The sequence below is a fragment of the Monodelphis domestica genome, chromosome 6 (genome assembly GCF_027887165.1).
Source record: "Monodelphis domestica isolate mMonDom1 chromosome 6, mMonDom1.pri, whole genome shotgun sequence".
Lineage (NCBI taxonomy): Eukaryota > Metazoa > Chordata > Mammalia > Didelphimorphia > Didelphidae > Monodelphis > Monodelphis domestica.
Genome location: NC_077232.1, coordinates 140,619,788 through 140,647,496, shown reverse-complemented (window position 1 = coordinate 140,647,496; position 27,709 = coordinate 140,619,788). Strand labels below are relative to the sequence as shown.

Genomic DNA, 27,709 nt, shown 5'->3' with positions numbered 1-27,709 from the left:
AAACACAGAACTACTAAAGTAGTAAGAAAAACCAAGCTTTTAATCAGGAAAGAGATAGAGTTCAATATTTCACTGCCACACAGAGTCAAGTGCCTAAAAACCACACAGAGCTAAAGGCTCTGGCACTCTGGCAACAACAATATCTCCAAGAGGATCATCTGTTAGATGATTCTCTGAAGAGCAATAGAATTTGGGGAACTTACATACTATTTGGGGAACTAAGGACAGGCAAGTATGATTGATTGACTACCATGGCTACAAGGAAATGAGAGGTCCAGACTACACTGACTGGATGCCAACAGGCTTTGGAAAGAAACCTTAGTCAGAGGCTGGGGTATGGGGGAGTGACTTACTTATAACAGACACTAAAAGAATCTGATACAATAGGGGAAACTTCCAGGACTACCATTTGCTTAGGTCTGCTAGCCTCACCTAAACTGGGATTATGAAGAATTTTAAGGTTTTATTGTTCATTTTGAAACTGATGAGTCTGAGGCCTCTTCTCAGCGAATTCTCAGGGGAGGAGGGCACAATTGAGGTCTCCAGGTTTCAAGTTCACACAACAAATAAACATGTACAATCTCTATAATTATAAATAGGAAATAATTACCAGAGGGAAGGCACTAAAATTAAGAGGGATTGGATAGGACTTTTTGTAGAAGGTGAGTTTTAGTGGGGACTTAAAAGAAAGCTTAGGAAGCCATATGTAAAGATGAAGGAGGCAAGTGTGGGAAGTATCCAGGAGCTGTCAGAGAAAATGCCTAGAGCCAAGAGACGGTGTATTTTATTCTGAGCAGCAAGGAGGCCATTGTCATTGGATCAAAGGCAGTTGGTGATTTGGTATAGAAACTTTGGGGAGAGAATGGAGCTGGATCTACAGATCTGGGAGTTATCTGCATAGAGATGATAGTTAAACTCATGGGAGCTTCTGAGATTATGAAGAAAGCTTTCTTTAAAATGTTTATAAATTGCAGTAGCCCATTTCCTAAACCTCTGCCAAAGCATTCACTTGAAAAACACTTGTTAAATATTTTCTGTGCATTATGCTAACTACTGAGGATATAAAAATAAGAAATTGAATAGTTTTGGAAAAAATTTTGTGGCATACATGACAGATAAAAATGTCATGAAATGTATTAGAAACTTAAAAATGTTATGTGGCAACTTACACAGTTGATTAAAGGCCCAATGCTGTTCAGTTTTCAAGAGAGAAAACATGTGTTAGTAATCAGTTGCAAATATAATCAGAGATGCAATTTGAGCAACTTTGAGGTACCATTTCATATCCATCAAATGGGCAATAACAATAAAAAGCAAAGAAGTTCAATATTGTTGGAGTTGTTCATTCACTACTGATGGAATTGCAGAGAGTCTTTTTGGAGAGCAATGTGGTAGTTTGATGTTAAAGCTAGATAAATATTCATACTCTTTAGTCCTGTAATTCTGTTGTTGGACATATACCCTGAAAATGATTTTTATTTTTATTCTTTTAAATTTTAATTTAATTTTTTTTTGGTTACAATACTCACTTTATTTCCCTCACTTCCTTCCACCCACCCTTCCTTCAGCCAACACGCAATTTCATTGGGTATTGCTTGTGTCCTTGATCAGAACCTATTTCAATGATGTTGTTTGCACTAGGATGTTCATTTAGAGTCTCTACATCCCCAACCATATCCCTTTGACTCATGTATTCAAGCAGTTGTTTTTCTTCCGGTGTTTTTACTCCCACAGTGTTTCCTCTGAATGTGGATAGTGGTTATTCTTGTAGATTCCTCCAAGTTGTTCAGGGTCACTGCATTGCCACTAATGGAGAAGTCCATTACATTCGATTGTACCAGTGTTTCAGTCTCTGTGTACAATGTTCTCTTGGTTCTGCTCCTTTCACTCTGCATTACTTCCTGGAGGTTGTTCCAGTCCCTATGGAATTCCTCCACTTTGTTGTTCCTTTGAGCACAATATGAATATACATTTTTAAAAGATTATATACTCAGGGAATTTATTTTAACATTTTGCCTAGTATAACACACTATAGAGGCAGTGTGGCTCAGTAGATAGAGGGATGGCTTTGGAATCAAGAGGACCTGAGGTCAAGTTCTGCCTCTGATACACACTAGCAGTGCTAGATACATAACCTTCCAGTTCTTCAGATACCCCTTCCATGTCTCATCTATAAATCAAAGTAATCTTTAAATCCTTATCCTTGTAGTTAAATTAAACATGCTATTCTTTTTATATAAAAATGTCACCTCTGACTCTGAGCAGTTAAAAAAAAAAATTTTTTTTTAACCCTTACCTTCCATCTTGGAGTCAATACTGTGTATTGGCTCTAAGGCAGAAGAGTGGTAAGGGCTAGGTAATGGGGGTCAAGTGACTTGCCCAGGGTCACACAGCTGAGAAGTGTCTGAGGTCAGATTTGAACCTAGGACCTCCCATCAGCTAGGCCTGATTCTCAATCCATTGAGCCACCCAGCTCCCTCCCGCTGCCCCCCAGCAGTTTTAAAGTGTTTTGGTTTTTTTTTAGTGGTAGGAACATATTGTACTGGGTAGCTCTAGGTTATATGTACTTATTCTTACCTGGTATATCCTCTCAGAACAAGTTAAGGATAAATTAAGGCTATAGCCTTTCTCTGGATAGAACAGAGGGTTATTTCTAATGCATATTTTTGACCATGATGCACCCCAGATTGATAAGTCCAGTGTTGCCCTGTTTACTGTCTCTAGGATAAAATACAAAATACATTCAAAGCCTTTTTACAAGTGGTCTCCATTTTTCCTTTATAGATTTATTATTCCTCTTCCTGTACTCTGTGGTTCAACCTTATTTACTCCTAAATTTCATTCAATCTCATTTCTCTGTACTTTTGTAGAGGCTGTCCACCCATACCTGGAATTTCTTCCTTTTTTCTGCCTATTATATCTTCCTTCAACAAAGCTCAACCCTACTGCCACCATACTTCCTTTCCTGATCCTGTCCCCTCCTTTATTCCTCCCATTTCCCCCCAATTACTTTGCATTTATTTACATAATCATGTATTTCTTTTGAAAGAATGGAGCTCCTTAGGGCAGAGGTTTTTGTATGTGTATACCTAGTGCCTGGCTCATAATGATGCCTGATAAATGTTTCTTGATTGACAGATCTTTGTGAGGATCAAGCCTATGATCTTAATTTGTAGTAACCAGTTAACTTACAGGAATATTTATAGGTATCTCTATTTTGATACTGCCCAGCTTGTATCATGATTACACATAATTATTCTATTAGATGGGATAGATGTTTTTTCAATGAGGAGTGAATGTATATGCCATACACAAATTAAAAATAAGGCAATTCACCCCTCCCTCACCCCACATAAGGCGGCCCCCTCAGCCTTTATTTTTATTTATTTGTTTGTTTATTATTTTGGACCCTTACCTTCCATCTTGAAAATAATTACTGTGTATTGGTTCCAAGACTGAAGAGCCATAAGGGCTAGGCAATGGAGGTTAAGTGACTTGCCCAGGGTCACATTTTTGGGAAGTGTCTTGAGGCCAGATTTGAATTTAGGACTACCTGTCACTAGACCTGGCTCTCAATCCCCTGAGCCACTCAGCTGCCCACATTCCCCTCACCTCAGCTTTTAGATGGGAACTTTGAGACAGTGTGAGGTTAAGTGACTTGTCCAAGATCACATGACTAATAAGTATAGAGCCAGTATTAGAACCTAGATTTCTTCATTCTGGTCCAGTATTCTTTCTATTGAGCCCACACTGTCTTTATCTGTGCATGTATATACACTTAATTCATATATTTGTAAGTGCCACTAATGTTAATGTAAAAGTCTGGAATTAAGTTCTCAAATTGACTTAAGTCATTCCTATTTTAAACCTAGACAGAAGTGAAAATTTGAACTGATAGTGGTTGTTTTCACTTGTAAGCTGACCTAGGAGAGAATATCATTTGCTGTTAGGAATAAGCAGCAATAAATTTTATTAGTATAATAAAATTATATTTATAAAAACTGTATATCCCACCTTGGTAGATTTCTCTTGGTAGAAATAATTTTACTCTACTCAAACTGTCGGTACAAACTTTTAATATTTATTAGACTTGTGAAAATTCATTGTAAATATGACTTTTCAGGAAAGATGTTATATAAAGTAAAAGTATATGTTTGTTATGACTGATTAAATGTTAATTCTACTGATCAATGAATGCCTCTCAATTTAGTTTGCTTTCTTCTTGTTCAGGACTTTGCCATTGGAGGGAACACCCAGATTTGGTACATGGCCTATAATATATACATCTCCATTATTGACTTTTTCTTTCACCACTGTCACTGATTTTCTATATGACCAGGGGCAGCAATAGGCAAAATAGTAAAGTAAGTAAAGCTTACTTTCAACATTCCTGCCCCATGTTAGTGCTTTCCCTTCTCTTCCTGCCCAGTACCCCCAATGCCAGATTTCCCCACCCCTGCTCTTCCTTATCCTTCTGTGACCCATCCCCTTCACTTGTAACTTATTTGTCATATAGCTGATATTCTCAGGACAACTTTGAACTTCCAAGATGTCAGCTAACAATGTGATTATTTTGTATTAATTTCCTAGAATGATACATTAAGGCATATTTTGATCATAGCCTTCTGGAGATAGAATGAGAATTTCAGGCCTTGAACTGTTTTATGAGGGGAGTATATCAGATTTGAAAAGTAAGAAATCATTATTAATAAGTCCTGTTTTATCCCAGGCAGTATGATGGATATTATGTGGACTATAAGGAAGTGTAAGCCATAGGCCCTGTCTTTAAGGAACTTATCAATCTCACTAAAGAAGTAATTTTCTGCTTTACTTTTGAACAGGGCTGGCCCTATAGCTGACTTTTTGTTAACAGAATACTGATATTGACCTATCATGTTGAGAAGTTGATTAATAAGTAAATAGTTATAAAGAGAACAGGCTCACAGTTAAGCACATGAGCACACAAGGTATGAGAATGTTAGAGCTAAAAGGAAACAGAAGATCATCTTATCCAGCCCCTTTGTATTACAAATGGGGAAACTGAGGCCTAAAGAGATGAAATGATTTACCACAGGTTACAGATGAGGTTATAGTCAAATTAGGATTCAAATCCAGGTCTTGGGATTTTCAAGTCAGTGCCCCTTTTACTATAGAGTACTGGAGCTATATAAATTCTAAATTTCTATTTTTTTATTTTTTATTTTTTTCTTCAAAGTTGCTTACTTTTCTGCATGTCATCTTTGCATTGTGCAGGAGACATCATGCCTATTTCAGAAATTTGTTATGTAACTGAAGTTAAGCATTTAAGCAGTTAGCCAGGTAAATGCTATGTTCCCTGGGAGATTTTTAAAAAAGTATATTACATGAATTTATAAAATTTCTCCTGAATATTTTAAAGGGAAGATTCAAGCTTGGATAATATGCTTTATTTTTAAAGCTATGTAACATCTCATTTTGATTTTTCCAATCACTTAACAGACATATATATAGTGCTTTTTTATAAATTTGTTATCAATATATGTTAACTCAGAATGAAGAAGCCCATTAGTGTAGCGTTTCAAAGAACACTAAATGAAGAATGGTTACTAGATTTATTTAATCTCCTTGGGACATATGCAATAGTACAAAAATTGTTTCAATTACCAATTCTGACTGACATGTTTTGTTTTACTTTGTAGTAATATTTAATAAACATTTAAAAGAGGTATTCCCAGATGTCAAATGATAAAGGATTTTATTGACATCTTTTGTTTTTATATCACTTTCATTTCCAAATATTTCTCTCCTATAACACATCAGCAGAAGTCTGACAGTGTATGTATGTATGTAATCTTCCATACTCTTAGACCTCCAAAGACAGGAGGAAATACATGTACTATTATTCTTAGGGCCAAAAACTTCTTGGTCATTGTAATTATATATTTCCTAATAGATGCATTTACATTCTCACATTTTCCTTCTATACCATCTTATATGATGGTAGTTCAACAGCAGAAAGTAATAATATCCTTATTGATAGGGATCCTTTGGCAGGCTCTTTGGCTAGTAAGAATTCAAGGACAAGCAGATGAAGCCAAGTGATTTGTCATGTTGTTTTGATTTTATTCCCAGAATGATAAAATCCCATCAGTGTTTTAATACCCAACCATCTTGTTTCTGATAAGATTTCAGAAGAGGTAGCTTATCTCCTTCTATACTCCATGATTACTGAGACAATATTTTGGTATTCTTTAACTGTATTTTCCCCTATTCATTCCTGCCCCTCTCCCTTCTGTCTTCTAATTTCCTACTTCTTCCCTATTTTTACTTTTTCTTTGGAAAAGGTTGCTAACCCATTAATCATATAAAATGTTTGAAGTCAGTAAAGTAAAGCAAATATGAATAAGAAAATATATCTTAATATACTCCCATTTAATGAATATTTAGCCCAGGGAGTCTTGACCATAGCTCTGTGGACCCCTAGTAAGGCTTTGAATTTGTTTTTATAAAATATTTTGATTACTATTTCAATAAAATTGTTTTCCTTTGAAATACTATGTATTTTATGCATTTAAAACATTCTGAGTTGGGTCCATAGGTTTCACTTGACTGCTCAGGGAGTTTATGATACTAAAAAGATAACAACTCTTGATCTAGCCAGTTTTAATTGTACAAATGGTTATTGCACTTGCCAGCATATGCCTTATTATAAATTGTACAATATTAATGAAGTATTTCTGTATCATATTTAAGCATTCATTGTTAATCTATACAATTATGTTCTGACTAGCTCTTTGACCATGGGCAAGTCACTTAATCTTTCTGAGCCTGTTTCCTCATTTCTTAAATGACAAAAAACTGAAATCTGTAGGAGCTATAGCTTAGAGTTATTGCAAGGATAAAATGTTATATGTACAGCATTTTGTAAAACTCAAAGCAATATTTAGAATGCTAGCTATGTATTCTTGTGATTTTATTAAGTTGAGAGTCTTTGTGGCACAGAAATATCATGCCATAACTTTATTCTTATGCTTTTTATTTTCGTAGATTTGGACTGAGCAACAAATTTGAATCAGAATTCCCTTCGTCATTAACTGGAAAAGTGAGTGCTAGAATTATTTAAATAATATTTGTCAGCCATACAACTAAAGGTCTTATTGCAAAAAACTTTATTTGAATTTTAATGATTATAGAAAATATTTTCAACTTTAATATTTTAGTGTTTTGTTTTTCATCTCTTTAGGTAGCACCTGAAGAATTTAAAGCCAGCATCAACAGAGTTAACAGTTGTCTTAAGAAGAACCTTCCAGTTAATGTCCGTTGGCTACTTTGTGGTTGCCTTTGTTGCTGCTGTACATTAGGTTGCAGTATGTGGCCAGTTATTTGTCTCAGTAAAAGAGTAAGTTGGATTTCATATTTCTATATTTGCAATCAGGAAAGCATGTCTTGTTATATATTATGTTTCTTAGTTTCAGTAACTGATAGTAATATTAAGTAGTTTTGAGTGAAGAATGTTATTAGGAATAATATACAAAAATGAAGTTAAATAATTGCAATCCTAATAGTTTAAAATCTAAAACCAGCATAATAGAAATAAATTTATCACAGACTAAATACATACAAATCGCATATAAATAGTTGTGTAGCATATATATGCAGAGACTTCTGTTTCATTGAAATTGAATGAAAGCTTACTTAATCCACATTTTATTTGTTACTGGTATCTGAGGTCGAAGCTATACAAAAATATGGCTGGACATAAGGTGGTAAAGTCTTTGACCATGTTCCGTGACATGGAGCAAAGAAAAATACACAACAGCCTTCATTGCAGCTTTTTGTGCTTCCTTACTGATGTTAGTAGAATGACTTAAAAGGGTGCCAAGAAAAATACAGTTTTAAAATGTTCTATAAGCATTAATTTAACTGTTTATATTCTAAAAGATCTTGGTCCATTGACTAGTGACTTGATAATAAAGAGCCAAACCACTTCAGTATCTACATTCTCAGAATAAATGAAATTAGAAAGATGCCTCAAGACTTTTCCTTAGAGAAACAAATAAAGAAATTTGTGTAGTTGGTTTCATCATGTACTCACAGATCTGACATAATTTCTTGGAATATTTGATCATCTTTCCTTTCAGTAATTGTGATGAACATAACCATCATCAGGAAGATATTTCCAATATATGTGCCAACATCTATTGCAGAAGATAAAGAAGATAAATTCTATAGAGAATTACATCAACATAGATCTATAGAATATATTCAGCATATCTACACAATTTTCATGAAAATGATTCATGCGCATTCTTTTTTTTTTTTTAAACCCTTACCTTCAGTCTTGGAGTCAATACTGTGTATTGGCTCCAAGGCAGAAGAGTGGTAAGGGCTAGGCAATGGGGGTCAAGTGACTTGCCCAGGGTCACGTGGCTGGGAAGTGTCTGAGGCCAGATTTGAACCTAGGACCTCCTGTCTCTAGGCTTGAATTCATGCGCATTGCAAATATGAAAATAAAATGAGTAGACTTCTAAGGATATTTTTTTTTACTGCAGACCACATCTTCTCTGTCATACAATTGACTGAAAGTAATGGTGTTTTGTGTATTGTTTTGTTGATTTAAAAGACTAATGAGTAGAGCAAAACAGCATTAAGATCTCTTCAATAAGATGCCTTTTATGACTATATTGAAATCATTTAAGATTCTAATCCCACAATTAGAAACAGTGAAGAATATTGGTATTCTGTAAACACTTCTGCAAAAGTTGGATAACTATATGGCAAAGAAGAATAGAGCCATTCTTCATTGTCAGCACACTAAAATTATATCAACAATCTTTATTTTTTAAAAAGGAAGAACAAAGAATAATATATTTTCTCAATTGGAAAAGATGGACATTTTTATCAATGAAATATAAATTCATTTAGATTAAATTTAAATAAAAATAAAAGCATTTTGTGTAATGAAAAACATTGCTAATGTTAAAAGAAGAGAGAGATTGAGAGAAAATATTTGCATTAAGTATATCAGATCAAGGTCTGAAATCCAGTTATATAAGGAATTGACAGACTAATAATACATTGGTATAGTGGTCAAAGGACATGAGCAGTTTTTTACTATAAACATAAAAGGAAATATGGAAAGACTGATTACAAGGTGTGTCATCCTCAGATGGAGACCATGTTAATTTTCTCTATATTGTTACAGTTTTAAAATACATACTGTCAGAGCAAGCATAATATTTATACAAAATCATACAAAGTTAATTCTGTAGAACCAGAACTACCATATATTGGCAACTTTTTTTGTTTTTTTTTTTTTAAGGAAGAAAATGAATTCAAAGGTAGTAGTATTTGAGACATATCTGAAAAGAAGCATGAAACAAAACACTTTTTTGACTTAACTCATTTAGTGTTATCTTATTAAATACTATTTAAATGGTGTTAAATGCTGTTTTATAGTAAATTTATTTAAAAGACCATATACAATCAAATATAATTGCAGAGATAATTTTATTTAAAGATCTTCAGATCATCAGTGTCAAGCAAAGCATAAAATTAGAGAGATGAAGAATTACAGAATGATGGAATTTCACATTTGAAAGCAACTTCAGAGGCCATCTAATCCAACTGGTACCTAAAAAAGCATAATCCCTCTAAAATATGTCTCAAGAAATAAACATCTAAACTTTATGTGAAGTCCTTCAGTTAGAGAACCCACTATCATTCTCATTTCATTTTGGATGGCATTGTTAGGAAACTTTTCTTTATATTAAGATTAAATTTGTCTCTTTGTAATTTATATAAATTACTCTTAGTTTTGTCTTTAGAGGCCAAGTAGAACAAATAAATATTTCCTCTTTCACATGATAGCCTTTCAGATAACTTGGAGTATTTGAATATTCTCCAACAGCTAGAATACTCTTTTTTTTTTTAGAATGCAATTCTTTATAATATTTTATTTGATCATTTCCAAGCATTATTCATTAAAGACAAAGATCATTTTCTTTTCCTCCCCCCCCCCACCCCCAGTAGCCGAAGCATGATTCCACTGGGTATCACATATGTCTTTATTCGAACCCATTGCCATGTTGTTAATATTTGCATTAGAGTGTTCGTTCAGAGTCTCTCCTCTGTCATGTCCCCTCAACCACCGTAGTCAGGAAGTTGCTTTTCCTCGGTGTTTCTACTTCCACAGTTTATCCTCTGCTTATGAATAGTGTTTTTTCTCCTAGATCCCTGCAGATTGTTCCAGGACATTACACCGCCCCTAATGGAGAAGTCCATTACATTCGATTATACCACAGTGTATCAGTCTCTGTGTACAATGTTCTCCTGGTTCTGCTCCTCTCACTCTGCATCACTTCCTGGAGGTCATTCCAGTCTCCATGGAATTCCTCCACTTTATTATTCCTTTTAGCACAATAGTATTCCATCACCAACAGATACCACAATTTGTTCAGCCATTCCCCAATTGATGGGCATCCCCTCGTTTTCCAATTTTTGGCCAAAACAAAGAGCGCAGCTATAACAACTATAATACTCTTGCTGATTTTTTTTCTTTTTTAGGCCATATACATATTTTTCCTACTGTTGTGGGAGAAACACACACAAGCAGAGGCTCACCCCAAGAGTGGGAGACTTCTGGGGCAGCTAAGTGGTTCTGTAGATTGAGAACCAGGCCCAGAGATGGGAGGCCCTGGCTTCAAATCTAGTCTTAGACACTTCCTAGCTGTGTGACTCTGGGCAAGTCACTTAACCCCCATACCTTAGCCCTTACCATTTTTCTGCCTTAGAACCAATATACAGTGTTGATTCTAAGATGGAAGGTGGTCAGGGTTTTAGGAGGAAAAAAAAAGAATGGGAGACTTCTGTTCAATCTAGAAGTAAGAAAATAATTTTATTTGAAGAAGTTTAAGGTGATAAAATAGCCTAATAGCTGGTGGAAGAGCCTGGGGTCTAATCAGATAGTCTTTGAGCTAATGGGTAAGCCCAGGGGCTAGTAGAGTAGCTTCTCTGGAGCTGATTGGAATAGCAGCTCTCCAGTTGGGGAGTAGCAAGATCAAGTGTGGAGTTGGGGGCAGGAAGGCTCTGTGGATCAAGGTTTGCATATTTGAGGGTTTGGGGGCTTGTCTTCTCCCACTCCAGAGAAATCTTTACCTTTCATAAAAACCCTAGAAAATGGGCATAAGCAAATTCAGATGGAGGTGTGGTTTGGGTATACATCACCAGAAAGGGAATAAGGACTATGTACAGGTTTAGGGGGTTCTTCTGGAATGTCAGAGCCTTACTACACAGGTCCTATGTTCTTCCCATTATCTACTTTGTCATCATTTGGCAATATGGGAGAGGTCTCAGTACCCTTCTGGAATAGGAACATTGGAGGTGGAGGGAATGAAGGGGTGGAGAATGGGATACAGTACAGACCTGGCAATTCAGAATTAAGGTAAATATAGAACAATATGAGTCATTCATTAAACAGAGCAGCACAAAGCTGATTCCCAGTATAGAACATTACAGATCTAGCATATCTACAAAGGTGATTGATGATATAGAATGAGTAACTGATAAACAATATAGATTCTGCATTTCATGCTTGAATAATGTTGAAACTATACATTTTGCAATTGATATTTAATTAATGCTAGTAACTAGTGAGAAAGATAAGATTTCAGAGTATGAGGGTCCTGTTTCCATCATTGCCCCTCACTGCCTGCTGCCAGCTTCTATCACAACCAGTACTCATATAATATGAATTCAAGACTTTTCATCATTCTTATTACCTTTTTTCTGGGTTCTCTTAAACTTATCCACATTGTTACTAACATGTGACAGAGTATTCCAGATGTCTAAACAAAGGTGTTTGATACTTTCATGGAACATGTCAATTGTAGCAGTATGTATCACTATAGATCATAAGCTATCCCAAATGTTCCTATTTTTATAGAAATTTTCCTATTTTTATATATGATCTCCACCCCTACCCCCCCATCCTTACATCATTGTATAGAGATTAGTTTAACTGTTGCAAAGGAAAGAACAGATGAAGAATGCCTATTGCCTCTGCTATGGCATGTATTTGAATGGGCAGTCCAAAGAGTTCATCATTATGTAGATTTTGGTTAAACAGTAGATGGATAGTAAATTTGTCTTTGAATCAAAATGTAGGAAAATAGTGAATTAGATTGCATTAGGGGAGTGGTGTAGCTCTTTCAATGATCTCAGTCTGCCTCTGGCCATAAATAACTCATCTTTTTAGCTCAATTGTTGGTTTAGTGATACTTTATAGTTGTGATACTTTATAGTTGCAAATCATGGAAAACCATAATCTCTTAATCAAAACTGCCAGTGATCTAAAGGGCAGTGGAAAGATACAGTGACTACAAATTGGCTATTGCCTATTATCACTGTTAACTCTAAGAAATAGTGTGAAATCCAAAAAGTAAATAAATATAACTTTGTAAAAGTAGGTGAGCTATTCATATTGTAAAAGAGAGATATCAGGTGAATGATAGACTGATTCATTGTTACCCAGGAAAAGCTGAAATTTCAAAGAAACATTCCAGCATGTTGTATTAATTCTTCTTTGGAGCATGTCATGTACAAGAATCACCAAAAAAAAAAGCATTATGCCATCTAGCATTTAATAAGTGCCTTATATCTGCCAGGCATTATGCTCAGTGCTGGGAATAAAAAAGAAAAGCAAAAGGTAATCCCTCGTTTTAAGGAACTTAGTCTCTGTGTGTTCCAAATAGGAACTATCAGAGGGAGTATCTAGGTGTCTGAGGTCATGGATGCATTAAAGTATGAGTTGGTTTTTATTTTAATTTTGTTAGAACAGGAAACTTGGCAAAATGATTTTTATTTGTCCATTGTCTTATGATATAAATAAAAATGTATAAAAGCTTTTGACACGGAAGATGAAAAGATAATTTATTGTTATTATGAATTTTGAAGGACTTTGTGGTCCTTTTTGAAGTCCAGATTCTCCTGTCTATTAAGAATTCCCCCATATTTTTCTCACAATATAGGAATTCTTCCATTTCTGGTCTGATTCTACAGTAGAACTTTTGTAATTTAAGTCATTTCTGTCATATTTATAGTGTTTGATAAAGCTAGAATACAAAATCATACTTGTGCAAAACTGCTAATATTTATCATATAGACTTGGAGAACTTTATATAACTTACTTTTTTCCCCCAACTACATATAAAAATAATTTTTACTTTTGTTTTCTAAAATTTTGAGTTCTAAAATCTCTTCCTCTTTCCCTTTCTCCCTGCTTAAGATGGCAAGTGATTTGATCTAAATTATACTTATGCAATCATGCAAAGCACATTTTTACATTGGTCATGTTGTAGATGAAGATTCACGTCGACGAACATATATATGTACGTGTATGTTATGTGTGCGTGTAATAAACCAATGAAGAAAATAAGATGGAAAATAGTATGTTTCAATCTGCATTCAGACTTTCACCAGTTCTTTCTCTGAAGGGAGGTAGCATTTTTTATCATGAGTCCTTTGGAATTGTCTTGGATCTTTGTATTATTGAGCTCAGTTAAGTCATTCACAGTTGATCATTGGTATAGTATTGCTATTACTGTGTACAATGCCTTCCTGGTTTTGCTCACTTCATTTTGCATTAGTTCATGTAAATCTTTTCCAGATTTTTCTAAAATCATCTTGCTTGTCATTTCTTATTGGACAATAGTATTTAATCACAATCAAATACCATAATTTGTTTAGCCATTCCCTGATTGATGAATATCCTCTCACTTTTCAATTCTTTGTCACCATGAAAAGAACGGCTATAAATATTTTTGTACAAATAGGTCCTTCCTCCAACCCTTTGCTTTTTTTGACTTGGAGAATTTTAGAGTTTAAAAACACCTAGTAAAAATACCTAGTAAAATACCTAGTAAAAACACCTAAAAATACTAATGTTATTTTGCAGATGAGGAAATGAGGGCTCAGAGGTGTTAAGTGACTTCCCCAAGGTGTCACAGCTTGTTAGTGGCTCAGCCTGGATTAGATACTGATATATGAAAATTCCCTATTTCAATTTTTGTGGGACTAGTTTATGACCTGTGTTATTTTATAAATTTGAAGACACGCAACTGTGGTGTAATTTCTTGTTTAGGTAGCAGCAATAGGTGGAGGAAAGGAACCCTTAAGTTAGACTAGTTATTTATTCTTTCTTGTCTGAATTCTATGATCTATCCCTTTGATGTCACATTATTTTGAATTTTTATTTGTCCAAGTTGGTCACTTTTTAGTTATTTTTTTTAACTTTTATAAATACTTGAGGTAGAAAGTGTTCCATAGTATTAATTTCTTGCCATCACTAGCTTGATTGCTCCTTGAAATAAAGGCTTTGGTTCCCTTAAAGACATTGATTTTTTTTTATTCTTTTTAAATGCTCTTACAACATATACAAAATATTTATCTGCTAGTGCTCTGAAAATTGACTCAAAAATTAAAGAAACAGTGAATAGTAAAGATGATTTTAGTCTTCATAATGTGTTAGTATCCTCTCCTTTTTTTTTCATTAAAGTAGATAGACCAAAAATTACTTCTGTAATTCACAAAAACCTTAGATCTCAAAATTGCCTAAGCTTGATAGTAAAAGTCCTAGACTATGGGAGAAATTCAGAGAATGCTTATGGGAATGTGTGAAGATAGGATTAACTCTCCCCTTGTCTATTTTTAGCTAATCAAATCAAGAACTGAAAGTACCCCTACTTGACACTAAGTAAGAGAGTTCACAAATCACTTTCTAGAGTGGGTGACAACTCCAGAGGCCCCTGCCTTGCCCCGGGCAGCTCTAGGCAAATTGAAAGATAGCGATTGGTTCCTATAAAGTGGGGAAGGGACAGGAAGTGATGTGGAAAAAGGACTATAAGAAGTCCAGAACTTCCTGTCCAAGGGACTTCTCTTTTGAACTTCTCCTTTGGAGTTCATCTTTGGACACTTTGCATTGGTGAGCTGGACTGAAGGAGGATCCCTTCAGTCCCTCGATCCTTCATCAGCTCTCTAGGTGAGTAGCCGACCTTCCTTTCCTGGCTTCTGGAGAGATTGTTTCTGGAGAGACCTTCTTTTCCTGGAGGAGGCTGCAATGGTGGAACCCTTGCTGAAGACACTACTGGGACTCCTGGCTTAAGAGACTACCATGACTCCACATGGAGTTCAGGACTTGAGAGCTCTTGCCGGCTGGTGAACTAGACTTCTTCAGAGAGAAATTATAGTTAGGGTATCTAGCTAGGCAGTACTTTCTACTTCCTTCCTACATTTCTCTCTTTTACTATATCTCTATCAAACTAAATTGTTAAGAGTGACTAACAGACTCGTGACTTAAGAGTTAATTTTTTAAATTGGCAAGCTCAATATTACTTTAGAACTTTTATATTTAGCATAAAACCTAAATTTGAAATTTCTTACAAATGAAAGTCACTTGCTTAACATTGCAAACTAAATTGTTCCTTTCTGCCATGTCTGGGTGGCTGGTGCTATTAAATATTATCATGGTAAACATTTATTTAAACAAATTATGTATCAAGAATAAAATGATATAATACATAGTCTTAGTCCTTGAGGTTAGTACAAGTTAGTTGGAGACCTCCTAGTTAAGTGGGATCATAATAATCTTATGGAAGAGAAGGTCCTTTGGAAACAAGAGGGATAGAAGTGTTAATTAGATCAGATTAGATTAGAGATCAAAAAGTTAGCAATCCCCAAGCCATTCCTAGTTTTGTATTTTTAAGCTGTCATTAATTTATATGTAACAGGGTGGAGGTAATATGGTAGAATAACAGGAAGAAGTACAGTGACGTTTCTACCCTCACAGTGAATCATCTCAAGTTGGCATAGGGAGACACATAGTTTGTGTACACTAGGGTTGGAATCTAGTCATAAATTTGCCACAGACAAGACAAGGTCCCAGACCCATAACATGGCACTGTGACCTCAGGCAGGGTTCAGAAATAGGTGCCTGCTGGCAGCTTTGCCACTCACTCCTCAATTCTGGATTAAAGTCCAGGGACCTGCATCTAGAAGTAGCTGTCAAAAAAACAAACAAAAAAACCCCCAGAAGTAGTCATCTAGAGTGAGGAGCACTCAACCCTGGGCTGTGTCCTGAATAAAAAGTTCAGAAGCAAGCCACAGCTGTGTGGTATGGAACATCTTCGACTGCTCCAGTCTGAATCCTACAGAGGGGTAACCAGGATAGGAATCTTAGAGCAAAGGGAGCATAGCTTTCTAGCTGGCTAATATTGTCTGAGTCCAAGAAGCTGTTGCCTAGGCCTAACCCCTGGTCAGGAAATTTCATTGCTCAGGTCAAGGAGCCAGTGATGAGACTTTCCCTGGATTCTAGACTACTTTGGGGGCACTGAAAGTTTGTAGGTCTCCAGCCTGAGCTGTCCTGAGGTTCTAGAATAATATAATACTCGGCACTTCAACAGGGTCAGCTCAAACATTTCCTGCACAAGAGGAAAAAATCCAGCCCTGATATCAAGTTCAAAGTCAATAAGTAAGCTGGAAAAACAAGCAAACAAAAAAAAAACAATCTTACCAAAAAATGCTATTGTGGTGACAAGAACATTCTTTTCTCTTAATTTAAAATTTAAAATTTATTTTTTTTCCACTGGGTTATGCATATATATTATCACTTGAACCCATTTCTATATTATTCATTTTTATAAAAGAGTAATTTTTAAAAATCAAAACCACAAATCACATACTTATATAAACAAGTGATAAATCATCTGTTTTCTGGATTTCTACTCCCATAGTTCTTTCTGTAGATATGGATAGCATTCTTTCCCCCTAAGTCCCACAGAATTGACCAGAACATTTATGAGACACATCCAAAAGAGAATGTCTTCAAAATGTCTAAAACCAAAACTTCAAAAACATAGCTTGGACAGGAATTCAACTAAAATTACTGAAAGAGACAAAACAAGAGTTTTTAAAAGTTCATATGAAATGAGGTCAGTAGAGTAAAAGAAATTAGAAAGAATAGGAAAGAGGACTAACAGTTTGGCACAAGAGGTATAAAACTGCCCAAGTAATACTGAAATTTAGACTGGACCAAATAGAAGGCAATGATCCACGAGATGAAGAAAATTAAAACAAATCTAAAGATTGAAAAAAAAATGGAAGGAAGTGTAAGATATTTCATAGCAAAAATAACTGACCTGGAAAACAGTTGGAGGAGAAAAAAAAAATTAAGACTCATTGGACTGCTTGAAAGCCATGACCAAAAAAAAGAGGCTAGACGTCCTATTTTCAGAAATCTTAAAAAAAAAAAATTACAGAAATGCCTATCAATTGGGGAATGGCTGAACAAATTATGGTATATGATTATGATAGAATATTGTGTTGTAAGGAATTATGAAAGAGTTGGTTTAAAAAGACCCTAGGAAGAAGTATATGAACTGATTGAAAAGTTGTGAGAATATCACTGTAACAGCAATACTCTAATGCAGTGGTGGGCAACCTTTTGAGCTTGGTGTGTCAAAATTTGCCAAAAAACCAAGCATAACTTGGGTCATGTGTCACTTCAAGAAAAAAACCATAATTTTGTGGTATTTATAGTTTAACAAAAATGTGTAATTGTAACATATAACTGTACTTAATAAACCAAAATCTAATTCTTTAACTTACCTGCTTAGTGACTAATTTGTTCAGCTGTCAGTCGGTTTCTTTTGTTGGTCTTGATCTTATTTAACTTGTGTGGGGTGTCATGAACTAAGATAAGTGAGGGGGAGGGGGAATTCTTTAACCTGCCTATTAGTGACTTATTTGTTGCTGAATTTCATTGGCTACATCTTTCAGGCTGTTTCTTTTGTTGGTTTTGATATTATTTAACTGCCTGCACATGCTCCTCCTCCCCACCCTCATGGCCAGTGCATGGAGCAACCCTCCCCCCAGGACCATGTCCATGGCTGAGGGTGCACTGAGCTCTCATGCACCCCCTGTCATCAAAAATGGCTACACGTGTCATAGGTTTACAATCATGGCTCTAATGTAACGGCAGTGCTGTAATGATAATCAACTATGAAAGACTTAGCTACCCTGATCATTAGAGTGATCCAAGATAATTCTAAAGGACTCAGTTTCCTCATTTGTAAAATAAACTAGAGAAGGAATTGGCAAACCACTCCAGTATCTTTGCCAAGAAAATGTTAAATGGGATCAGGAAAAGTCTGACTCTACTGAAACAACTAATCTATAGACCATGATGAAAGAATGCTATCCAATTACAGAGAGAACTGATGAACTCTTGAGTACAGATTGAAGCATAATTTTCCTTTGTTTTTCTTGCTTTTATTTATTTTCTAACATGACTAAAATGTAAATATGTTTTGCATGATTTTAATTGTATAATTGGTATATTGCTTGCCTTCATGGGTGGGGAAGGAACTTCAAGAAGAGAGAGCTTGGAACTGAATATAAAAATATGAATGATATAAAAAGAAAAAAGAAAACCAACCAGATCTTTTAGGACTAGAGGATAGCATGGAAATAGAAAGTATCCCCATATCACTTCTGGAAAGAAACGCTCAAATGAAACTCCTGTAATTCAGATGTAGAGCTTCCAGGTTAAAAGAAAAATTCTGCAAGCTGTCAGAAAGGAATAATTCAAATACAAAGAATCTACAGTCAGAATAATCACACATGATTTAACAGCTACCACACTGTTAAGCAGTGAGCTTGGAATATGATATTCTAGAAGGCTAAGGTGATAAGTTTATCCTAAAACTTAATTCAGCAAAAAGGAATTTAATCCTATGGGGGGAAAATGGTCTTTTAAATGAAATAGAGGACTTCCAAACATTCCTGATGAAAAGACTATATTTGTGTAGAAACTTTGAAATTTTCATACCAGAGTTAAGAAAAAGATAGAGTAAATATGAATGAATAATAAAGGACTAAGAAATAAACTGCTTACATTTTTAATAAAATTTAAGATGATACATTTGCCCCCTCTGAACCTCTCTTCCATTAGTAGTCATAGAAGGTTTCTAATTTGACAAAATACCTGGGAGTGGTTGGTTCTGTTATATCTTGATGATCTTAAGAGAAAAATGAAAAGAGAAGGGGAATACACTGGAAGGAACTTGAAGAAGAAAAGAGGAAGTGAAGATTGGGGGAAATTTATATTTTTATTTGATTATATTTGTGTGTATGTATACATATTTGGTAATCAGGATATAAAATCAAAGGATGGGAAGCAACTGACACTAAGCCTCACTCATCTCATTGATGAGAGGAGGGAAGTACACACACATATGTAATTGGATACAGAAATATTATTCTTAAGGCAAATAAGGAAGGAATGGAAGGAAGGATGAAGAGGGATTTTGAGAGTAGTTTAAGAAAAGGATTAGTTCCAAAAGGATGTACAAAAATATAGCTCTCTGACGTGGCAAAGAATTTCAAACAGGTTATCCATCAGTTGGGGAACTGAGGAACAAATTATGGTTTACAAATGTGATGGAGTTCAATTATCTTGTTAAGAAGTGATGACGGAGATGGTTTCAAAGAAACCTGGGAGGGATTATATGAACTGATGCTGAGTGAAGAGATCCAGGAAAATTAGTTTATATAGAATGACAACAATATTGTAAAAAATAAGCAACTTTGAAAACTTAGGAAGTCTGAATAGTTGTGACCAACCATGATTCCGTAGAACTAATGGTGAAACATCTTACTACCTGTGTGAAAGAGTGGAAAGACTCTGAGTGCAGAATGAGACACGTGCATGTATGTAGTAAGACATATGCATTATATATGTATGCACACATACACATATACTTTTATATACATGGGTTTGATAGGTTTTTTGGTTATTTGGTTTTTTGTCATGGCCAATGGAGAATTCATTTTGTTCAACTGTATATGTTTGAAACAATTTTTAATGTTTGTTCTTCATTGGGGGTGGGGCAGGGGGAGAGAAGAGTTTTGCTGATTCAGAAGGCAAATTTAATTTAAAATTTTCATATAGCAACAGTTAATGTCATCATAGTTTATATTAGTTTATACTTTTGATGGATGTCTTTATAAAATTTATTATTTATTTCCTGTTCATTAAGTGGCATATACTGAATGACATATAAACATTTTTTATTGACTCTGTAATTATTATGAAAATAAGGTATTACATACTCTTTAGAGGCTGTTGAAGGATATAGAACTATACTAGATGGAATAGTCCTAGACTTATGAATTGCCATAATCTTTGTGTTTTTGCTTCTGGTTTTTATAATTCTCTTCTTTGTTTCAGCTATCATTTGTTGCCACTTTAGTATGCCAGTAGCACTCTGTCTTCTAATTTGCTGTTGTTGATAATCTGTGGGCTGGGAAGTAAAGTGGATAAGATTATCAGAATTGTTTAAAATAAGAGCAAAAAGTTTCTAAGTGAAAGTACTTTGCAGGCTTTCAAATTGCAAAGATCATATAGCATTTGTTTTGGCTACTAAAAGGCCATTTCTTCTCTCTGCCTTCCTCTCCCTTACTTTTTAGTTCTCTTTCATATTCCTATAGATTGTTTTTGACATGTGGGGATTTTACTGTTACCCCTAACCTTGATCAAGACCTATTTCCATATTACTGATATTTGCACTAGGTTGAACATTTAGTCTATGTCCCCAATCATATCCCCATTGACCCATGTGATCAAGTGTTTTTCTTCTGTGTTTTATTCCCACAGTTCTTCCTCTGAATGTAGATCATGTTCTTTCTCATAAGTCCCTTAGGATTGTCCTGGATAATTGCATTGTTGCTAGTAGAGAAGTCCATTACATTCTATTGTACCACAGTGTATCAGCCTCTGTGTATAATGTTCTCCTGGTTCTGCTCCTTTCACTCTGCATCAATTCCTGGAGTTTGTTCCAGTTCCCATGGAATTCCTCCAGTTCATTATTCCTTTGAGCACAATAGTATTCTATCACCAACATATTTGTTGGTCATTTTGTTCAGTCATCCCCCAATCAAAGGGCATCCCCTCATTTTTCCAATTTCTTGCCACCACAAAGAACGCAGCTATGAATATTTTGGTGCAAGTCTTGTTCCTTATAATCTCTTTGGGGTACAAACCCAGGAGTGCTATGGCTGGATCAAAGGTCAGGCTGTCTTTTAGTGCCCTTTGGCATAGTTCCAAATTGGCTACTTTTTCAAATACCACAAAAAGTCTTGTGATGAATATATATATTGGTTTATATGAAAACTTTATTTTACTTATTTAGTGTGTATGACCAATAAAGGATTGCTATGCAGAGTATGAACATGGCTTGATAATCTGTTACAAACTTAAAGGATCTTCATCTGTTTTGCTTTTATTTTTTGTATGTTTGTATAACTAATTTTTTTTTTGTGGTTGAAATACATTTTCTGCATTTGTATTTTTGTAGTATATAAATCTAGCAGTTCTTATGCAAAATTTGTGGTGCTTTTGTGTCCTGCTGGTAGAGCCATTATTTGCCAGTGGTATTTGAAACCAGATCTTGGTGACTCTGAGTCTAGCTCTGTTGTGACATACTTTTTTCTTAATTTCTGGGAAGCCTGAAATACCTATATACATTAGGGTCAAAAGAAACTTGCTTGACATCCTCACTCTTATTTACAATTCTTCCTGCTTTGTTTCCAGGAGAGTGTAACATTTCAGAGTTGTTGCAAACAGTCAGTCAGCAAGCATTTAGTAAGAGCTCACTATGTGCTGGTCACTGTGCTAAGCATTGGAGATAGAAAAGCCAGAAACAGACCCTTCTGAGAGAAAGGAATGAGAGATAAAGTAAAGTGCAATGAGTTGCAGGGTGAGAAATAGAAAATCCTGTCTGGAATGCAAGGGGAAGAGTTCCAAAGAGAATGTAAAAAGAGGAAAAGAGAGGAGGTTAAGCTGAAGCTAAAAGAATGTTCCTGGGTCTCTCTCAGAATTCTGAGAGAGGGACTGGTAGGGGGGTTAACATTCAGCCCCAAGGAGCAGTTTGGGAGCAGTGAGAAAATTCACAGCTTTTGGACTCTGGTCTCCCTCAGATCCTGCTTGTGATTCTCTGTGTAATCTTGTGTTTGATTCCTGTACTTCCTGAGATATTCCCACTAGCCAGTTCCTGATCTAGTTTAATTCTACCTGTGACACTTTGAGAAAGAAAGCCAGTTTGTCTTGACCTGAACTGTTTACGCTACCTTTACAGGCACTAGCCTGCACTCTTGGTGATCAGGCCATTTGGTCACCAATCTTGATCTAGCCAACTTGATCTGTTACCTTCACCGAAAACTATTTTGTAAAGGCCATAGGCTAGGGAAGCTAGGATAGGGATATTTTGGGGAACATAGCTTAGTCAGGAAGGTTGTGAGATAACTTGGAAGACAAAGAATCAAAACTTGTGAAAGTCTCTTAGTTTTGAGGTAAACTTGGTTTTATTAGCCTAGGGATCTCTTTGGCCCTCCACCCTCACCCAGTTCTTGTTGTTTTACTTCATTAAACCTGTTGTTAATAAATATACATCAGTCAGATTGTGTTTTTGAGAGCTCTAAGCCTGAAGGTAGCCATCTTGCCTTCTTAGCCTAAGAGAAACAGAGACAACAGACTTCTGATTGTACTTATCTTTTGAGTGGTGAAACCTAGTCCTTTCACTATTCTCAAGGAATTTACAATCTACTTGGAGAGACAACTCAAATAACTGTGTACAATTGAGCTATACATGGGATATATTGAAAATTAACCACACCTTTCCTGAGGAATAATGGTGATTACTATGTTAAAATTCTTTTTCTGCCATACTAATATATCTGTTGCTACTCCCTTTACACCTTGCTTTTATTGAGGCATCTAAGTAACTGTTACTTTTATATTTAAGAAGGTAGAATGAAATGCTGGTATATAAAATATTGTTAGAATGTTTTTGAGGCTAGTCATGCACTAACAAAACAGACTCTTGGAGAAGGACAGTTTTTAAAAGTCAGATTCTTAATTTAAAAAAATTATTTTTCAGTAGTTTAGGGATTTGTGGTTTTGTTGGTATAAATGTTCCTCTCACTAATGCAAATCGTATTACCTCTATAATTTAGAAGAGTTGTTGGGGCTGGGAAATTAATCTCTGATGCCAGCTTGGTAAATGAGCTACTTTGATATTAACTAGGCATGTGGTGGTGAACCTATAGCACACATGCCAGAGGGGGCACTCAGAGCCCTCTCTATGGGCATGTCTGCTGTTGCCCCAGCAGAAAGTCTACCAGTTTGTTACTAGAAAGCCAGAGGGACATGAGCCAGGTTGCTCTCTTCTCCCTCTTCACACAGGACATTTCTGACATCATCTGTCCCTCTAAAACGTTTGCTGTCACTGAACTAGGCTGATCTTCAGACTGTGGCTAGGGTTCATAATTAGGTATGTTCAGAGATTTCCAATCTGGTCTAGGAGCTGCCAGGGCTTTAGGTGTGCTGTTTATCACCTTTGGGAGTCTGGGGGTCATCTCCATTTCAGAGTGAAGCACTGGATTAGGAGTAATACAGTAGAACTTTATTTGATGTGAATTCAGTATACTCAAATTCAGGTATATGTGATTGTAATTGAAAAAATAAAATTAGAAAAATACATAAAATAAAAAATTTATGCTGAATTTGTACCACTTTCCAAGTGGCTAAAATCTCACATCAGTTCACTGAATCACACTCATTCTCACTCTGAGAAATGGTAGTGTGAGTCATTATATTGATTTGTACCAAGCATTAGCTATGGCATTAGCCTGTCTGGAGTTCTCACTTGTTACAAGTTGTTTCTGCCTCAGAGCAGTGCTTCTTTTCATTTAATTAATACTAATAATGGCCCCAAAGTACAAGAGTAGTGATGCTGGTGGCTCTGATAAGCCTAAGAAAAGTTGTAAAGTGCCTAGGGATGTTCATATAAAAATACTTATTAAATAATGGGGTTTGCTATAATGTATGATTTTCAACTTATCAGTTGTTGTGAAAATTGAGGTTTTTTACTATATTTTAGTTTGACTATAAGTTGTATTAATTTCACTCATTTCAAGCTTTTGATAGTTCAACATAGAATATCGTTTCTGTTGGCAGACACTGACAGTATTAGTCTTTATAGACTTTTTAGTTATGTTGTAGCTTTATGTTTGCTGATATTTTTAGTAATTATATATGGAATGTTGATTACCCCCTTGCCCTATGTAAAAGGTCTTTTCCATTGTGCATTTGTCCTTGATTTAACATTTTCTTATTTTTAACCCTTACTTTCTGTCTTAGTAATAACTCTTAAGACAGAAGGACAAGAGCTAGGCAATTGGGGTTAAGTGACTTGCCCAGGGTCACACAGCTAGAATGTCTTGAGGCCAAATTTGAACTCAGGAAGAAGAATCTTCCTTACTCCAGGCCTGGTGCTCTATCTACTACACACGTTATTTTTCCTCTTTTTTTTTCCTTAGGGAGCTCATTTATAGCTTGCTTAGTTTCTTTTTCTAAGATTTATTCTATTTATTGTATTTTTGTAAATATTCATCCATTTCACTTAGATTGTTAGATTTATTGGTATATAATTTGGCAAAATAACACCTAATATTTACTTTTATTACATTTAAAAATATTTTTCCATGTTTCCATGATTCATTTTCTTTCTCTCTTCCCCCCCCCCCCCGCCCCCCAGTCAACAAGCAATTCCACTGGGTTGTACAAATGTTATCACTTGATACCTATATTACTCATTTTTGCCATAGAGTGATTTTTTAAATTTTTAAATAGTTTTTCCATGTTTTTATTTCATTTTCATTATGGCAAATTCAACTTTTTCATTTTTGATACTGGTAATTTGATTTTCCACTTACATTGTTTTAAAAATCAGATTTACCAAAGGGCTATTTTCCCCCATAAAACCAGCTCCTAATTTTATTAGGGAAATGGTTTTCTTATTCTAGGCCTGGTGCTCTATCCACTGTGCTACCTAGCTACTCCAATTTAGTATTTTCTTACAGACATGACCTTTGTTTCATTGTTTTGGGAAGGTAATTATTGGGTAATAAGTGTAAGAGAATGATATCCTATTTTACTTTCATTTTAAGATTTTTATCTTTGATGTCTAATCTATCTAATCCTTGTCTAGTTGCCAGATCTAATGACTTTTTGTCAATAGTAATCCTTACTTATCATTAAACATGCTATCTTCCTCCAGATAGAAACCTGTTGATCTCAGAGTACAGAGAAGAACCCCCTTTCGCCTCCTCCCTCCCTCCCTCCCTCCCTCCCTCCCTCCCTCCCTCCCTCCCTCCCTCCCTTCCTTCCTTCCTTCCTTCCTTCCTTCCTTCCTTCCTTCCTTCCTTCCTTCCTTCCTTCCTTCCTTCCTTCCTTCCTTCCTTCCTTCCTTCCTTCCTTCCTTCCTTCCTTCCTTCCTTCCTTCCTTCCTTCCTTCCTTCCTTCCTTCCTTCCTTCCTTCCTTCCTTCCTTCTTCCTTCTTTCTTTTTCTTTGCATTCTCACTGATTGGAAAGTACTTTACATTCTTTATCATTTTAATAAAGGAGTTAGTATTGGTAGTATTGTCAGTTAAAAAGCACTTATTAAACATTTTTCATGTGTAATTTACTGTGTTAGGCCAATGGATGGGGGAAAAAAGGCTTGGGAAAGACAGCTAACAAAATGAGAACGACCCTTTGAAAGAGGTAGCATTTGAACTGAATTCTAGGGATTCCAAGAAGTAGATATCAATAGGAATATAATTCCAGATGTGTGGAAAAGCATCAAGGTAGAATACTTAACTTCAAGTATGAGGAACAGCAAGCAGGGCTGTTTGTCTTGAGTGAAGAATTTGGGGGAGCAGTGAGTAATATGTAATAAATCTGGTATGGCAGACTGAGACCAGTTTGAGAGAGGCTTTAAATGCCAAGGAAGTTTATATTTGATTCTGTTGGCAATGAGGATCCATTGTTGCTTCTTGAGTGGCATGGCCAGACCTGTACTTTAGAAATATCAAATTGGAAGCTGGGTGGAAGATGGATTGGAACCAGGGAGACCTAGGTGAGAAGGGCCCAGTGTAAGATGGTTATATGTAGAGAGAAGGGAATGGGCACTAGAAAAGTTGTGATCTAACTGATAAGACTTGGCAGCTGATCAGATGTTTGGATGAGTGAGTATGAAGTTGAAGTAGCTTATGTGATTTTTAAGAAGGTTACATAGCTGGCAAGTGTCAGGAAGGATTCAAACCCAAGCCTCTTCTCCAAATACATATCTTTGTTGCTGCTTCCCCTTTTACATCAGCTGTTGCCATTCCTAGTACCTCCCCTTCTGACTGCTCCTTTTCTGCCTTTCAGAGAACCATCTCTTATAACAAATAGTTTTGTTTGTTTGTTTGTTTTTTAAGAAAAAGAGGAAGAAGAGGAAAAAAAAATCAGAAAAACCAGATGAGAAACAATTCAGAAAAAGGAGAGGGAGAAAGGAGCTTGCTACCCTGAAGGCAAAACTTCTAAGTATGATAAACTTGCAATAGATGCTTCTTTTCATTAAATTTTAGGGAAGTATGGTAATTAATGGTTTAAAAAAATAAACATTTTATTTCACATTGAGAGGCAGCATAACATGATATGAGACTGGGTTTAACTTTCAGTTTTTATAGTCATTATCTGTGTCATCCTGGGAAGATAAATTAACTACTCTCTGTACTTGTAGGGGAACATCTATAAAATGGAGATAGTAATACTTTATGTTATCTCAGGATTGTTTTAAGGAAAGTAATAGATTGATTGAGAACAAATTAGAGGGTACAATTCTCACTTTTTGTTTCAAACAGTTTAATAAATGGTTAAATCCATAAAAGATAATCAGTGATATCAGAATTTAAAAAGTATAAGAAGTATAGAAATTTTGATAAATATTATCAGTATATGAGAGATCACTAAAACAACCCTAAAGTTTACTGGTTAATATTTGTCAATTAGCACACAGAAAAACACACTCTTCCATGAAGATGAAACCCAAATTCAAATTGGGCAATTTCTGCAGAAGAGAACTTCCTCAGTTTGGCACCTAGATTGCAGTGCATAGAATTTCTGTTCAGCCAGGAGTAAAGAGGGACCCGAGTTCAAATGTGACTTCAAATACTTTCTAGCTTTGTGAGTACATATCTAAAGACAAGGTTTACAGGCATACCCTGGTTAACATAATCAGTTTGGTCCTCTAAGAAGACAACATTAGGTGAATCAAAGTTGAGGGGCAGTTTGATAGGAACATTATTACTTGTGTACTGTTAGCTGAAGTATATTATGGCAGTTTGGCTTAGAAACTGGCAAGGTTTGTTTATAGCTTATAAATCACTACATAGCACTAATCAGGATGATGTCATAGGAGTATATTCCTAGGAAATAACCTCTTTAGGAAAATCAGAAATAAGGACATTATTGAAATGTATGAAAGGATTTTCCTTTATAGTTTTAATTCCTAATTGTTTATGATCTAATTACCTCATTTATGGGTTATATGGCTATTTATTCTTCCCCAACTTTCTATTCCCCAACACATTAGAAAATGAGAAAGAAATTAAAATGAAGAAAATTAAAAAACTAAAATTCTACTTTATAATATAGAATTGTTAGTAGTGTTAGATTTAAAACATTCAGATTTTTTCTTTTTTTTAAGATATATTTTATTCTGTGGATTTTGGTTCATATTGGTTGCCTCTATCTTAATCATAATTAAATGACTTAATTTACAAATAAGTAAAATAAAGATTATAGAGGAGA

At 35.3% G+C, this 27,709-nt stretch overlaps 1 protein-coding gene and 1 non-coding gene across 3 annotated transcripts in view; one reads left to right on the top strand and one right to left on the bottom strand.

Moving 5' to 3' along the window:
* Positions 1–27,709, top strand: part of CHIC2 (cysteine rich hydrophobic domain 2) — a 55,189-nt gene that overhangs the window by 11,722 nt on the left and 15,758 nt on the right. Inside the window, exons 2-4 of one of the 2 annotated variants that reach the window (XR_008912870.1) lie at positions 7,027–7,081; positions 7,223–7,378; positions 26,335–26,440. Coding sequence is in view for 1 of the 2 variants with exons in the window: in XM_001363357.5 (XP_001363394.1) it covers positions 7,027–7,081; positions 7,223–7,378 (211 nt within the window). In the remaining variant the exon portion in view is untranslated. The remainder of the gene's footprint in view (positions 1–7,026; positions 7,082–7,222; positions 7,379–26,334; positions 26,441–27,709) is intronic. The other variant, XM_001363357.5, reaches the window with a different exon arrangement.
* Positions 9,108–9,214, bottom strand: LOC130455342 (U6 spliceosomal RNA). The gene has a single exon (XR_008913249.1). It is a non-coding gene; the product is annotated as a U6 spliceosomal RNA (small nuclear RNA).